General features: G+C 42.7%; 1 protein-coding gene across 1 annotated transcript in view; it reads right to left on the reverse strand.

Moving 5' to 3' along the window:
* Positions 1–16,643, reverse strand: part of LOC134542821 (nose resistant to fluoxetine protein 6-like) — a 69,812-nt gene that overhangs the window by 22,971 nt on the left and 30,198 nt on the right. The window contains exons 3-6 of the mRNA XM_063387368.1: positions 10,462–10,679; positions 7,137–7,234; positions 5,086–5,279; positions 2,915–3,072 (exon numbers count right to left, since the gene is read on the reverse strand). Coding sequence (XP_063243438.1) covers positions 2,915–3,072; positions 5,086–5,279; positions 7,137–7,234; positions 10,462–10,679 — 668 coding nt within the window. The remainder of the gene's footprint in view (positions 1–2,914; positions 3,073–5,085; positions 5,280–7,136; positions 7,235–10,461; positions 10,680–16,643) is intronic.

Below are 16,643 nucleotides of genomic sequence, written 5' to 3' on the forward strand. Positions count from 1 at the left end.
AGCTTATTCTGACATATGGAAGCAAAGACCGTTAACACACGACAGTTTTTCTGTTAACCTCTGCACACTCTTCGCTTGTCTTGCTGCCTCCCCCCTCTCCAGCAATTTTTTTCCCCTCAAAATAGGGAAATTTCGAGAAAGTTTGATGAATTGTTACACCAAGATGGCCACCGTGACGACACAATCCAAGATGGCGATCATCGCCACCACCACAACACTCCTAATACTACTTCCAAAAATTAGTAACATTTCACATTTTCAATTTTTAGCCATAACTTTAGGTCAATGTTGAAAACATGATAATGTTCCAGAGCGTTGTTGCTACAGCATTGGATAGCCATGTAGGCGATGTATAAAAACTCAAAATATAAATTCCTGAAAAAAAAATTTAATAAAAAATAGGTAGTTAAATTATGTCTAAAATCCTAGTTTAAGAGAGTCTTCGGTAACTTTAGAAGTCAACTATAAACGCCCTACCAGAGCCAGCTTTTGAAATCAGGCATTTCTGCATTATGCAGAGAAAGATTATCTAGAATGCCAAAATTAAGTTCGTAATTTTGCTTAAGCGCACAGCTGAAGGACATAAAAATTGAAAGAATTGTAATAAATCACTCGTGTGCTTTCCAGAGCCATCCACACATTAGGCTCTGATGCCGTAGCCATTTGAGTTAGGCCATTCAAATTTTGCACATCTTCCTTTAAGACAACTAAAATCATTCTGCCAAAGTTTACACAAAATCGAAGATTGTCGAGCTGGAGCTACTTGGTGAGTTGTCATGGAATAACACGGAGTGCATTTTTTAAATCGTTGGTCATGGACTAATTTTTATTGTTTACCTGTTTACTCGCTCAGAAGACGTTTTTCTTGAATTTAAATTTTTGTTCTTGAACTAAGATATTTTACAGTATGGTTATTATAAATTTAAAAAAAACTAAAATAGATACTATTTTAGTACTTCAAACAGCACTCGTTAAATACGAAGACATTAGATAAATAAAACAAAGTATTAATTGAATTTTATAAATTTACCTATCTACTGTTTTTAGCTACAAACGAAAATTAGTAAACTACTCTGTTTATTTATTGAAAATGACACTATTGCTGTTCAAAGTTAAATTATTTTCGGTTAGGTTTTGTTGATCAAATAACACAAGAGTGTTAATTAAATTATCTCTCCTTCAACTAAAGCCAAAAAAAAAATGCATGACTGCCCGCAGCAATTGTGCAAATAAAGCCATATAATTATCTGATCGTCCATTTTTCACTACTCTGCGTGATCGATGCGTATCGCACAGCGTAAACAGAAAAGGATAGAACATGTAATAAGTACAGGTAGGAGTGCGAACGAATGCTCGTCACTGAACAGAAATAAATATTTCGCTGACAGCGACAGCTTCCGTAGCATCCTTTGCAAAATACGAAAATCAATAACGTTGAGGCAAACGTTTTTTGCTTGTGGTTGCAACATTTCCGCTAACCAGGACCGGCGAAGAGAAATCTAATTTTAAAATTTGTCTAACGAATTCGTCAATATTTTAGTCACCAAAATAAATTCACAAAATCAAACTTCTAAGCGGAAATTAAAATCTCAATAATGGGATATTTGAGAGACAGGCAACACCATTTCAAATCTCCTATTTGTGTAGCGCGTAAAACAAAGAACAAAGACACATAAAAATGTGTGAAGATATAAATTATTAATAAATTTTTAATAGGTTCTTCTAAAATAAAATCAATTTTATATAAATTTTGTATTTCAGACGGTTAACAATTAATGTTTACAGAGAAACAAACATTTAAAAATAATGGGTTTATAACGAACCAAAAACCCATTCGCGTGAGAGATTTTTAACCATTTAAAAATGTGATCACGCCAGAATGGTGATTTCTTAGAGATGTGTTGGAAAGAATTAGGTAGATTTTTAGTTTCACTGTTACATTTATTTTTACAAAGTTCTTAAAGGAAAGAGAGCAAATTCTAAAAAAAAAAAAAACTATCTTGGTTTCAACAATTTGAAGTGACGAACAGTTATATATATTTTAATTTTCAAAACTTGTCTTCGTTCAAACATAGTAAATGGCTGTTGCAAATAGTATCCCTTGTTATGTTACTGGAGTTTAAAAATTAAAATCATTTCTGGGAATGACTACAACTGTAATAATACTGTCGATAAACACTAGTTTAAATTATTTGATAGTCTCTTTATATTTTGTGTCTCAAATGAAGGCATATTTTCAATATTAAACCACAGAACATTATATAGGTCTTAAACTGTTGAAACAAATATGGCGTCTTTTGAATACTATCTCTCCCCCTTAAATAAAGAAATAATGTCGCACCTGTGTTTTCGTACCATGTGCGTCTCGGCCTAAGGACGGGAGCAGATAGCAGCTCCCGAAACGTTGCTTGTTTCTGTTTTGGAAAACTATTGTGTTTGTTTCGTCTTTTCGTTTTGTCCTGTTTTTGTCTCGTTTCAACTGTTGTGCAGTTATTTTTTGTTCAATAGTTTTGTGCTGTCATCATTAGTGGTTTTTTTTTCGTTCTCTTATGTTTTAAAACTATTGTGTTTGTTTAGTCTTTTCGTTTCGTCGTGTTTTTGTCTCGTTTCAACTGTTGTGCTGAATTGTTTTGGGGTTCAATATTTTTGTGCTGTCATCATTTGTGAGGGATTTTTTTCTCGTTCTGTTAGTCCATTTTTCTTTGTTTGTCTTTGTTTGTTGACCATATTCTTGTTACGGAATATTATGTGGTTTTTATATCCTGTTGACAACAGCAATTTTTTTTCTTAATTTGTGTTTTTTGTCTTTTGGGTTTTTTGTAGTTTTCTTCTACAGACATACATGTGCTTAGCAATGGCGTATGTCCAAAAGATTTCATCAAGTAAAGAAATAATGCAAAAAAAAGTCACCTACCTTAAGTATCTCTGGAAGAATGAGACGAAGTAGTTGAACTTGTTGGTGTCCAGTTCCTTAAGCAGCGTGTAACATCTGACCATGCCTCCGACGAGGAAGAATGTATCCACGTCCAGCATGCTGTTCAGGAAGGGCATGTTCTGAACTCCTTCGCCCAGCTGTGGAGAAGATCGAACAAGGGAATATTTACCGCGCGAGAACATGAAAATCTTATCTACGCTTAAATTATAATGATATAGTGTGTGCTTTTTGTATGATATAAATTCAAAAACTAATAAGCCGAATTCAAACATTATTCCAGATGAACGTACACTATGATTCATTAAAAAAATCATATAGTGTATCGCAAAGTTTGTAACAAAAACAAACAAATGACTTTTTCTAAGCTTACGTTTAGTAAACAGATACAAATATAGCACAATATGTTTTTATGTCGTTATAACCCATAGCATCATGGGCAGCAATACCGATAGCAATTTGTATTAGCCTACAGCCTATGTTGAAGTTTGAATAAACATATCGTTTTCATTATTATCTAGTTTAAACCCTCTGTCACAATGTTTTTTTTTTTTTTTTTTTAGATTTTATCATAAAAGTAAACCAATGGTTTATAAAAGTGGGTAAATGTACACCGTGTTTGCGGTAACACAAAATTTATTCGAAACCACACTATAATTTTGGTGTTCCTGTCGCCTTCAGTCTCAGTGAATAACTGTGCGACATAAAATATTATACAAGCCAAAAATGTGTTGTATATTTCGCTAAATTAAAATTCAAATCATTTCAAAATACGCGAGCGAGTCTTTCATTGTCCACCAGAGATGTGTAACATCTAACCTCAGTATCGAGACAATTCTCGTGTTCTCTCGTTGCAAATACATTACACTCTATACGCACGTACAATTCTTTGAAATAATACCGAGCGTGATAAATGCACGCAAAATTGGTTTTCAACTGAAATTTCTGGACGCGAATCACACGTAGTTTCCGCACCCGCCGCTGGAATTCGCTGCAAGAAGCAGCTACGTCGACTATTACCCAGATCATTTGGTCAGCACACTGAAATTTCAAAATACACAACGTAAAGGCTCAGATAGGAGCGGAAATAGTTGGAAAAAAAATTACTCTTACCTTGGCTGGACCTGATTTTCGACACTTGTTAAAATTCGCTAAAAATTAGTTGTCTATAAAGTTGGTTTACGGACGATAGTTTGTGACAACGTCATAAAAAACATTGATGAAATGATTGCATAATTTTATGAATAAAATGGAATCATTTTAATTTTAATAATAAAAGAATAAATACTTGAAATTAGACCAGTAATCAGATTTTTAAAATGCAAGAATAATTAACCTTTATTGCCCAAATTGTTGTTGTAATAAGCAATGAAAACCACATTAACTTTTCACTTCACTTTATAAACAGTCGACGAAACAGTTCACGTGTAGATGACTTGTAATTAATTTTAAAAACTGGCGTTTAGCTATAAAGCTTAAATATAATTATGAACAAGTTTTCATATAAATTTACTGTAATCAAATATCTATCATCAATAATTATATGAATCACCATAATTTTATAGTCAATTGTAACATAACCTATTATTACTGCACTCGCCGACAGCGTAACGGAACACGGCGTAACGGAACAATGAGCGTAACGGGACACAGCGTAACGGAACAATGTGCGTAACGGGACACTTTTACGTGCGTGCAGTCGGCGTTCATAGATTTATGAGACGTTGTCACGTCAAAAGGTTAATGCTGTAAACTTTGTTCTTGTTGAACCTTTTTTTGGTTCCGCGCCGCGAGTCTCAGACGGCAGCCAACGTCTCGTTCACGAGATCCACATCCGCTAGGGTGTTGACGCGATGGTGGAGGGGTGCGGTTGTGAGTTGGAAAGCCTACAACTCACGTAGTTTCGGTTCCCTACCACGTTCGTGCAACTTCGGATTTCTCTCAAAAATTGAAATTAAAAAAAAATCGAAGGGTTAGGTTAGGTTAGGTCAGTCACAACATGCTTTTTTTTTCATTGGAAACTTCTGATTTAGCGGCTGAAGTGGCGTTGATACCAAAACGCAAAACTTCGGAAATCTTCGGAAATTCTTGCAGGGAACCGAAACTACGTGGGTTGTAGGCTTCCCGTTGTGTGAGGCACGGCACAACCATACCTCCAGCAGGTGGTTCTTGTTGGTCCACGGCTCCACCGTCATGCAGAACACCTTGTGCGTGAACATGACCCAGCAGATGGTGAGGAAGCGGATGCCGTCCACGCACTCGATGGTCCCCGGCGAGGCGTCCGTGCTGAGCAGCTTCCTGAGGTTCCTGGGCAGCGAGAAGGCCAGCAGCACGGTGCTGTGGCTCCCTGGAGCAACAACCCTCCGCCTGAGCCTGAGCCTGAGTCTGAGTCTGAGATAGGTGGAGAAACTAGGGAACCTAGCGATCGGAGGCCATCCCACGCCCTGACCACCGCCTTGGTACCAACCCTACCGTGTTTTATCGCATAATTGTCTCATGCGCGAAATCGCCGTATCGTTATTTCAGGGCTTCAAACGTCTTGTACTTTGCTTTATGTTTTGTGTGAGAGAGGAGAGAGAGATAAAGAGAGAGAGAGAAAGAGATAGAGAAAGAGGAAAAACAAACATTGTGCGCGTCGAGCTGGGCTACCAGATGGTTCAATTGGATTACAAAATGTGTACAATGTGGGTATCCCGTGCATCCTGTTTGTATAGCCCATGTATTTGTATAACTGGATACAAATATAAAAATTCAAGTAAAGTGTATTCTCTTCATTACTCTGCTAATGTTGGTAATTTTTTTTTCTTCAAGAAATGAAATGTTTTTTAATAGCTGATGACAAGTGCGCGCTTTTTTTTTTAACTTACTCCAATCTGAAATAGCGCTTTCTGCGAAGTGAACATTAAAAGTGAAAGTGATTGTTCTACGCCTGCGCCACATAACTGTTTACAAATTCATATACATAACCCTACTACTGTAACAAAAATTCGGTTCATTTTTTTTCGTAAGGACTCATTGTTCGTAATGCTAAGAATATTTATGATTGAATCAAGTGATTGTATTATTATTACTGTGGTGGTAATCTAACAAAATGAATGACGAAAAAGAGTGTTTGCCATGTTATTTGCCCGCTAACTACAAAGATATTCTCTATGACCAAAGAAGAACGTGATTCAACTAATTAATCGAATATTAAGTATTTAATATTATTTGCAAGATAAAGACACATAATGGAACATTAATAACTATACTTGTTGCAAACTATTTTTCAACGGTTTTGGTGGTTTGTATAATGATATCCGATTTTGTATAACTTCAGAGACCAAGCGGTATAATACAGGTTGGCTCTACTGGCAGCCCTGGCATCGAGTCCACACCCAACACAACTGAAACTACCTGCTTCTTATATTATGTTGTATAGTAAATACAATTAATTCTCTTTGGCTGAGGTCGCCGATTCATGGCAATACATTTCAAGTAGTGCAGGAGAAGAATGGAACAGAGTGAAAGAGGAGAACTGGTGGATGCCTTTTCTTTGCTGACTCGGCCGCAGGCAGGAAGCAGTTGTTGATGATGATGATGATGATGATAATGATGATGATGATGATTATGGTGATGACGACACTGACTTACAGGCTCCGTCTGCCGGCCACACAAATGGCGCGCAGCGCTTCAGGAAAAACAACGCAATTTCAAAACTGCTCAAGATATCCGAGTGCGGTCTACTTACGAAAAACATTCAAGAATTTGCTGAGAGCAGAAAAGTACTTTTTGGTTTTGGATAGTGTTTTTAAACTGTATTTTTAGAAAAGTTAAAATGGCTAAAATGCGTGTTTTCAGAGTAATTTTTTAGGCGTAAAACAACCGGTACAAATTTTTGAAAGCACTTAAGGGGCTTTCATAACACCTTTATCTTCATTTATCCGCCATAGTACCACTCAAATTTCACAGTTATTTTGTGACGACGAGAAGACTATGCGCCAGTTCAGAGCCTGGCGCTTAGAGGCTATACCGCGTTATATGCACCAGCGTGCATCACCCTTATCATCCCGCCTTACTGACACAGATACAACCCTAACAGAAGGTCCTTCCCTCCCTTTTAAGCATTTTAAATTACTAACAGCCATTAATCGGAATGTCTTGCAGATTTGATTGATACATGTTGAGACGTAGCTTATTGAAATATCCACCTCGACGTACTCACATTCCTTAGTAAACATCTCCTTTTCTTTCTTCCGCCTGGAGAACAAGTCGTACGCGCTCGCTACGCCCAGGAGAAGACACACGAACACAGCTGCAGCCCTGGAAACAACCAGCCTTAGTTTCTTTGGACGGTGACATCTTTAAGCCAACTCTAAACATCAAACAAATTACTGCCAAAAGTAAACATTATAACCTCAATGTACTGTTACTTTTTGAGTTTGTTTCCGAATGCTGAATGCAACCTACATGTATTAGGTTTATTTAATGATTCGTCGAGTAAGATACTAGAGAACCAGCCACAATTATGCTGAGAAACGTATTACTTTGAAGTATAATTTTCTCGTCACAAATTTTAACTGCATACACCAATTTTCTACGCATTAACAAAATTTTTGAGAATGACTTAAGCTGGTGAGATAGGACACTTGAACAATCGGGTAGCCGTCTCTGCGATTATTTACTTTTATGCTTTAGTATTAGAAAACATATTAGCATAAATGTTCTTTAGACTGAAATAATATGTTCATTTTTTTAAGTAATTATTTTAGCCAAATAAACACTTAGATGGATATAGATTTGGTTCTCTCGATATGCTGTATACATATTTATTTTTTGAGTTTTTGAAGAAGAGCAAAACACTAACTCAAAAAGTGCAAATAAATAGTAGCACGAAACTTCTTGAAACCGTGTGATTTCCAGTCCTACATCATGGAGCTCAAATACGTCTGATGGCACTTGAGCACGGCGTTCGATGAAAGATGAGTTCTGGGTTGGCAGTCGAATCCCCTCTCTCCTTCCCCGTGTGACGTTTCACGCGGAAGATCTGGCAGGGTGGACGGATGCCAATTCGAATATTAATGGCACAGAGCCAATGCTACGTTAGGCACTATTTTTTTTACTCGGTTAAATAAAGTACAGTTAAATAAGACTCATATCGACAAGGCCTGCTGTTAATCACCGAAGAGGTATAGTGGCGTAAACGTTCCGGATATTATTATTTTTTCAATAAAGCGTAGGCACGTAACTTATTTTTGTAGTCTAAATTTTTATACTTAAAATACAACTTTTAAAAGCATCTTTAGTATGAAGTCAGTGCAAACTTCATTATCAGTAGTTTTTTTTTTTAAATTAAAAACGGGTTCATAAAAAAGACTGTCACCAAATGAGATATTTCTCACTGTAAAAAATATACACATTTAAATCAATATATTCTCACTCAAAGCTGCAGTTAATTTCACTTGTAATTTATTTGTTTTACAAACATAATTTAAAAAAAAAATTGGTCGCGGCAACACGTCCGGCCGCGCTTGCAAGCTGCGACTACCCCCGGGTCCGCGGCAACACGTCCGGCCGCGCGTGCAGCTGCGACCACCCCCCAGGTCCGCGGCGACACGTCCGGCCGCGCGCGTGCAGCTGCGACCACCCCCCAGGTCCGCGGCAACACGTCCGGCCGCGCGTGTAGCTGCGACCACCCCCCAGGTCCGTGGCAACACGTCCGGCCGCGCGTGCAGCTGCGACCACCCCCCAGGTCCGCGGTGACACGTCCGGCCGCGCGTGCAGCTGCGACCACCCCCCAGGTCCGCGGCGACACGTCCGGCCGCGCGTGCAGCTGCGACCACCCCCCAGGTCCGCGGCGACACGTCCGGCCGCGCGTGCAGCTGCGACCACCCCCCAGGTCCGCGGCGACACGTCCGGCCGCGCGTGCAGCTGCGACCACCCCCCAGGTCCGCGGCGACACGTCCGGCCGCGCGTGCAGCTGCGACCACCCCCCAGGTCCGCGGCGACACGTCCGGCCGCGCGTGCAGCTGCGACCACCCCCCAGGTCCGCGGCGACACGTCCGGCCGCGCGCGTGCAGCTGCGACCACCCCCCAGGTCCGCGGCGACACGTCCGGCCGCGCGTGCAGCTGCGACCACCCCCCAGGTCCGCGGCGACACGTCCGGCCGCGCGTGCAGCTGCGACCACCCCCCAGGTCCGCGGCGACACGTCCGGCCGCGCGAGCAGCTGCGACCACCCCCCAGGTCCGCGGCGACACGTCCGGCCGCGCGTGCAGCTGCGACCACCCCCCAGGTCCGCGGCGACACGTCCGGCCGCGCGTGCAGCTGCGACCACCCCCCAGGTCCGCGGCGACACGTCCGGCCGCGCGCGTGCAGCTGCGACCACCCCCCAGGTCCGCGGCGACACGTCCGGCCGCGCGCGTGCAGCTGATACCACCCCCCAGGTCCGCGGCGTCACGTCCGGCCGCGCGCGTGCAGCTGCGACCACACCCCAGGTCCGCGGCGACACGTCCGGCCGCGCGAGCAGCTGCGACCACCCCCCAGGTCCGCGGCGACACGTCCGGCCGCGCGTGCAGCTGCGACCACCCCCCAGGTCCGCGGCGACACGTCCGGCCGCGCGTGCAGCTGCGACCACCCCACAGGTCCGCGGCGACACGTCCGGCCGCGCGCGTGCAGCTGCGACCACCCCCCAGGTCCGCGGCGTCACGTCCGGCCGCGCGCGTGCAGCTGCGACCGCCCCCCAGGTCCGCGGCGACACGTCCGGCCGCGCGTGCAGCTGCGACCACCCCCCAGGTCCGCGGCAACACGTCCGGCCGCGCGTGCAGCTGCGACCACCCCCCAGGTCCGCGGCGACACGTCCGGCCGCGCGTGCAGCTGCGACCACCCCCCAGGTCCGCGGCGACACGTCCGGCCGCGCGCGTGCAGCTGCGACCACCCCCCAGGTCCGCGGCGACACGTCCGGCCGCGCGTGCAGCTGCGACCACCCCCCAGGTCCGCGGCGTCACGTCCGGCCGCGCACGTGCAGCTGCGACCGCCCCCCAGGTCCGTGGCGACACGTCCGGCCGCGCGTGCAGCTGCGACCACCCCCCAGGTCCGCGGCAACACGTCCGGCCGCGCGTGCAGCTGCGACCACCCCCCAGGTCCGCGGCGACACGTCCGGCCGCGCGTGCAGCTGCGACCACCCCCCAGGTCCGCGGCGACACGTCCGGCCGCGCGTGCATATACGACCACCCCCCAGGTCCGCGGCGTCACGTCCGGCCGCGCGCGTGCAGCTGCGACCACCCCCCAGGTCCGCGGCGACACGTCCGGCCGCGCGTGCAGCTGCGACCACCCCCCAGGTCCGCGGCAACACGTCCGGCCGCGCGTGCAGCTGCGACCACCCCCCAGGTCCGCGGCGACACGTCCGGCCGCGCGTGCAGCTGCGACCACCCCCCAGGTCCGCGGCGACACGTCCGGCCGCGCGCGTGCAGCTGCGACCGGCCCCCAGGTCCGCGGCGACACGTCCGGCCGCGCGCGTGCAGCTGCGATCACCCCATAGGTGGAGACTCACCCGACGACGTAGTCCCGCGGGTGCAGCGCCAGCGGGGCCTGCACGCGGCACCGGTGAGGGTCGACGCGCGCCGACAGCCGCAGCCCCGCGCGCCCCGCCGACGAGGCCGCGGCTCGCAGCAGGCCGTCCACGGCGCCCTGCAGGTCCTCGGCGCGGCAGCTGGACGGCACGCACGCCGCCCACTGCGCCTTGGCGAACGACGGGTAGTACGAGACGCCCTGCGACACGAGACCGCGCGTGCAAGCTCGTTCCCTTTTCTTCCGCACGGCGACGTGCGACACATCAGCTCTCGGTGGTGCACGGCATGCAGTGGCGCAACCAGGGGGGAGGTATTAGGGGTTCAAACCCTCTCCCCCCCCCCCCTTTAGCACCAAATCTTCAATTAACTACTTATTCATCACTCAAACAATTTTCATATTAAAATTAATAAAAAAAAATTTACCATTACAATATTTAAAATTTAAGAACCGAAAAATGCTATAATAGCACTATTTTAACACCTTAAAATCCTATTTTTCCCGTGGGAGGACCCCCGGGACCACCCGATTTAATACCGGGGGGAGGGGCCATGCTTCTTAACACCCCCTCATACACAAATCCTGGCTACGCCACTGACGGCATGTGGTGAATGGAGCCATCTGTGGCGGATAGCGCGAAACTAATTTCACAAAGGCAAAATAAAAACTTTATAGTATTAACTGTTTAATGAATTTTTTAGCACGCGGGGCAAGTATTTTAGTAAAGAAATATAGTTGAAATTACAATGGCGTATACATTTCACGCACGGCATTATTTTGAAGAATTATACGGTAAATTTCGTGTCCGAGTTACGTGATACAAGTGCATCTGCAAACGTGAGAACACATGAATCGGCTTGTTACCGACTTTATATGTTACACATAGCTGGCGAGTACTGAAAGACACGCTCACTTTTTTTTTTTTTTTTTTTTTTTTAATGGATACACATCCCTCCTGATGGAAATACACACACAAGTACCCAACAAAGCGTAGTTATTACAGCAGCAATCGATGTTTGTAACAATTGCACCCGAGGTAAGTGCAGTGCCCCGGATGTTTGAACATTGTCGATGCTCGCAATATGTGAAACAAAGCATGTATGCAATTCATAAGGTCGTATGTTAATTTGCACCTGGTGGGCGTCGAAGAGCAAAAAAAAAAAAAAAAATAAGACTCTGCCTCAGCGCACAGTTTTAAAAGTGTCTCTATTTTTTCTCTCTCTCTGCACCACTCCACTTGTCGCGCTATATTTAATTTATCTAGTCTGAAGATGCCTGCTGCAGTGAAGAGCGCAACGTAAAGTTATCTTGGTAAATTTATGGATTAAAGAGTTTTACTTACACTTCGAACATAAATATGCAAGAATAATATTGGTGTAGCTTAAATCCACAGCAAAAATAAAAACTGGTCTTTATTTCATGTGTGTGTTTACAACCGTGTAGTGTCTACGAATATCCAGTAATCTGGCATGAGGTAAATTCTTATAGTGTGTTAAGTATATGTTTGAAGACATCCGCTATTTGTCACGACTGATTAAAAAATGAGTAATTAAATACTTCTATATTTATGTGTAACATATTTCAATGAAAATAAACCGCATCTACAAACGTTGCATATGATGATTTTTAGAATAAACCTCGCAACATAATTTCCGTGCCTTGTTGGAGTCGGTATTTCAAGTACTGAACAGAGTAATACACTTTACCAGTTAACGCATAAATACTGAATATTTTTAATTGCTCTATCCCTCTTTAGCAGAAGTCCTGGCTGCGTCGATGCAGCTAGGCGAAGTGAAACTGCGGTCATGAGTCATCTGAAGGTTGAGGAAGCAGCGAAATGTCGATAGGGTGAAGAAGAAAAAAAAATTGGATTGAAAGTAACATTTCAGGGGAAGCCCCCATCATCACTCGACCGTGTTTTTTTCCCTTTCCTTCCTTCTTTCCTACCACGCGAAGGATAGTAAAATACCCCCCCCCCCCCCCCCAAACTGGCAGCAGGTTAAGACACGATTCGTTTTATTGGGTCGTGAATGTCCCTTCCACGCTGGCAAGAGGAGGCAATATCGGTGGAGTGGGTTGGTAGTATTGCGTCAGACGAGTCAATGTTTCCTATGAGTTCCAAAGAAGAAGAAAATAGAGGCGCTAGTGTCCGAACACTTACAGTCTGTTCCATTTCGTTCAATCCTCACGTCATCAAAAAAAATAATAAAATAGAAATGCTACCATGGAAACTTATAAAATAGTGTAATTTCCAACCGCAGTGAGAAATAGATCGGATATTTTAATAATTCATATCAACGAGAAAACAAATGTGTTTTACTTTTTCTTATATTTTTACAACTGACTGGACCGTTCTAGGCCCTAGCACTTTTATTTTAACGTCAAGTTTATATGAGGTAGGATAAAACTTTCAATGTTTGTAACATCTACAAATAAACTGTTTGAAGTATTTAATGGGAAAACTAGGTTTATTAAACCCGAAAAGCTCTTTAGAAATACATGTAAAAGAAACACACACCGCCACATTACGAAAATACGTACTCATAAGCGTTATACAAGGTTTGCACTCAGGTAGCCAAAACGCAAATATATTAAGATAGAAATTGATTAAAATCATATGAACTACAAAATATTAATAATGTAGATTAAAAATTTATATTAAATGAAGTTATGTAACTTTCCATAAATTTTAAAAAGGGGGAATATTAACATTTAACAAAACTTTCCAAACCATCTAGGTAGCTTGCAAAGGTATGATATGCTCTATTAAAAGTCTGTATGCAATATAATATTATTTACCAAATTTACGTTTATGCAGATTGTTAAAATCTTTAACTTGAACCCAACCGATTTCCATTTACTACATACACTGGCAAAACTTCTCTCCCACATTAAGAATATCACAGACCAAAATGGCGTATTCCTGTTCCTGTATAGTTCACCGTACATTTGAATTATGCTAGGAGCTTGGGATCGAATCTATGAGTGCGACGCGATTTCGATTATTAACTAATATTTTTCATTCCTAATTCAAGCAATCAGTTGTTTTTAAAAGTGTACTAAAGGGGAGGGGGGAACTGCAAATTAAACTGTGCTCGTAGAGCACTGGTAATGAACACGAGATTGTGTAAAAAAAAAAAGCTTCAACAAAGCGAACACAAAGGACTAATTTGAATGCGTAGTTACACTCAATCGAAATTTTTCTCAGTTAAGCGACTTTATCCAATTGGCCTACATTTTCTTTAAACGTCCTTACTTTGCACGTATTTTTAAAAATAAAAACTTGATTCTTAAACGTAAAAGATACATTTAAAAATTAGTTAACTATGATTTTTTTTATCATTTAAAAACATATTACTTTTTTTAAAAAATTCGTTGTTTCAGAGTTACAACATAAAACACGTTTAAAATGCGTGTACGATTTCTCTGAAAAAATTCTGCAAGTAATAAAATTTAAAAAAAGTGAGAGGACTCATAAAAAGAAACAGTTAGGTACGTACCATAATTCGCTGAGAGCAAGGTTCTCTTTAAACATTAATATCAGCTCGAATGCATTATAGTTAATTATCATGGCTCGCTATTACACCAGTACCAAATGCGTTAACCATGTGTTTTGAGGCATCTATAGTCTCAGGACGTGGGAGGGGAGAGATGCTGGGAAGGGGAAGGGTGTATTGGAACGGAAAATGATGAATAAGGGGGGGGGGAGGGGAGAGACTACGCAGTCTCAAGATAGACCGTGGTTTTAAGTCTGTGCATTGCAAACTGCTATCTTGCAAGCACGCACTTATACTAGTATGGGTCTGAATTTGATCGACCAAATTTTGGCTGCAGGTATTATGACTTCTGGTCTAAAGTGCCTACCACCGATGGTTTACGACTCTGGCGTCATATCTGAACAATATTTCACGTAGCTATGAATAGGGGAAGTGTTTGAGCATGAACACGGAGCTTCTGGATGATGTTTAAATTAAATAAAGTTCAAGAACCACCGCAAAACGTGCCCAAATTCGTGATTTTTATGACTTTTTTTAAAATTAAAACATATGCGAGGGTTAAATAACCTAGTTTAAGATTATTTTTTGACTTGTTGCTACCCCCAATTATTTCAAAAATAAATTTTACAATAGCGACTTTGTTCAATCTAACTTCAGCCGGACGCATAGTTTTCCACCTGAAATACTTATTCGTTTACTTTTCAACTTCGAACGCGTGTATCAGTCTTGAGGAAGCTCATTAGTCCATTAATCGAGTATAGTATATTATATCCGTGATGAACCTGCAGCCGAAGTTCATTTTGTTGAACCGACCGGTTGTTGAGGTAGTCCTGGACAGTTCCTATCTATGTTATAAAGTAGCTTGGCTTCTGGGTTGTAGCCGTGTCCTTGGCGAATAATTCGTCGACGTTTCGGTCGACATTGCAGTCGCCATCATCAAGGAGCAGATACCTCCCTGATGATAGCGACTGCAATTTCGACCGAAACGTCGACGAATTATTCGCCAAGGACACGGCTACAACCCAGAAGAAGCCAAGTTACTTCAGACAATGGCCGTGAAAGCCTTGCGAAAATTAGTACCTATGTTACAGTTTCACAGACAACCAGAACGTGTTATTTCCACCCCACTTGATCCTGCGCCGCTGGAGACGGAAGAGAAAGTTGTTTGCGCGGTGCGAGTTGTTCCGCAGAGTCGGCGAGACGAGAACCCAGGTGGGTCAAGGACGCGAAATGGCGAATGTGAAGAGGGGGGGGGGGGGAGGGGGAGAAAGGTGTCAGCGACCTGGCTGTGACGTCACGATAAAAGCTCCCCTTCCTCACCAACATTATTCAGCCAGTGGAAGGCGTGATTCAGCCTGCTTGGGCGAGAGGGAACCGGTTCCTTGCGGTCGTTCATGTGTTCATGAATCTCCGCCCACGCGCGAAACGTGCGCGAAAGGGGAACGACGCGATGTTCCGAAACCTCACCCAGCGGCGCACCGATGCATTACGAGCTATAATTGGAGTCCAGATAATATGTTATATATATTTATATATATATGTGTGTATATATATTTTTACGTTAATTTCTTTGTGAAAATAAAGATTCCCTCAGCACTGCTTTTATATTTCAACGAACTTTAACGTCACTAGTGCAGTATAATGCATACACACATACGTATATATTAATATATATATATATATATATATATATATATATATATATATGGTTGCATTTAATGTATCAAAACAAGAAGCCATGCCATGTTATTGGAGCTCTGACACACAGTTTAATAACCAGTCAAACAATATTTTATTGCCTGGGTATAGTGAATTATTTTTTACTGGTTTGTTTACCTGATAATAGCTTATGTATTACTTCTCACAATCAATGTAGCTATGTTAGTAATAAATTATGAAAATTACTATCCAGCCGGTGCACCCAAAACGACTTCAAACTGTGTCTCAGTTTCAGAAAATATAGTTTGGTTGCAAATAAAAAACAGCGTTAAGCAGAAAAATAATCATACACGATGAATGAAACCACTTAAATTTTTCAATAAACTGTCAACATCTGATTATGAAATAACAATCTTTGAGTCAATTTTTTTTCCTTTAATGTTTTCCTACTGAGGAGTAGGAGACTGTTACTCTGAAGATGGAGGCTGCAGTGTTGATCGAAACTTTGGTGAACTCTTCACTTTTGATGTGGCTAAAACCCACTCCGTGAAGTGTTGCTTTGCATTGTTCTTCTGACTGGTGTTTAAAATTACCATTAAACATTATTGAATTGCTTACATAAATTGTTTCAAGCCCGGGGTATGGATACTAAATACTAGTTAGTCACAAAAACGAATTTAGGTATGGTTATTGCATAACTTCTTGCTTTTTACGGTGGTAACGGTACTTTGCGTTAAGCGTGGCTCCAATGCCACACAACTGCACCGTAATAGACACAACTTAGCATGTTAAATGCTCAATTAGCAAAGTTTGTTAGCTCGTTAGTCCCTCCTCCTTTTAGAGCGCTAGGTGCTGAATGAAATTGCCAAAATTTATTGTTAAGACATGTAATTTACTGGAATGCAGTCATTAGCTGAATATACATAAAAAACAAACCATAACCCAGCATGCTACATAAACACCAGATAACAATATTGTTCAAAGTAAACATAAACATGCGCACACAGAG

This window comes from Bacillus rossius (genome assembly GCF_032445375.1).
Source record: "Bacillus rossius redtenbacheri isolate Brsri chromosome 9 unlocalized genomic scaffold, Brsri_v3 Brsri_v3_scf9_2, whole genome shotgun sequence".
NCBI lineage: Eukaryota > Metazoa > Arthropoda > Insecta > Phasmatodea > Bacillidae > Bacillus > Bacillus rossius.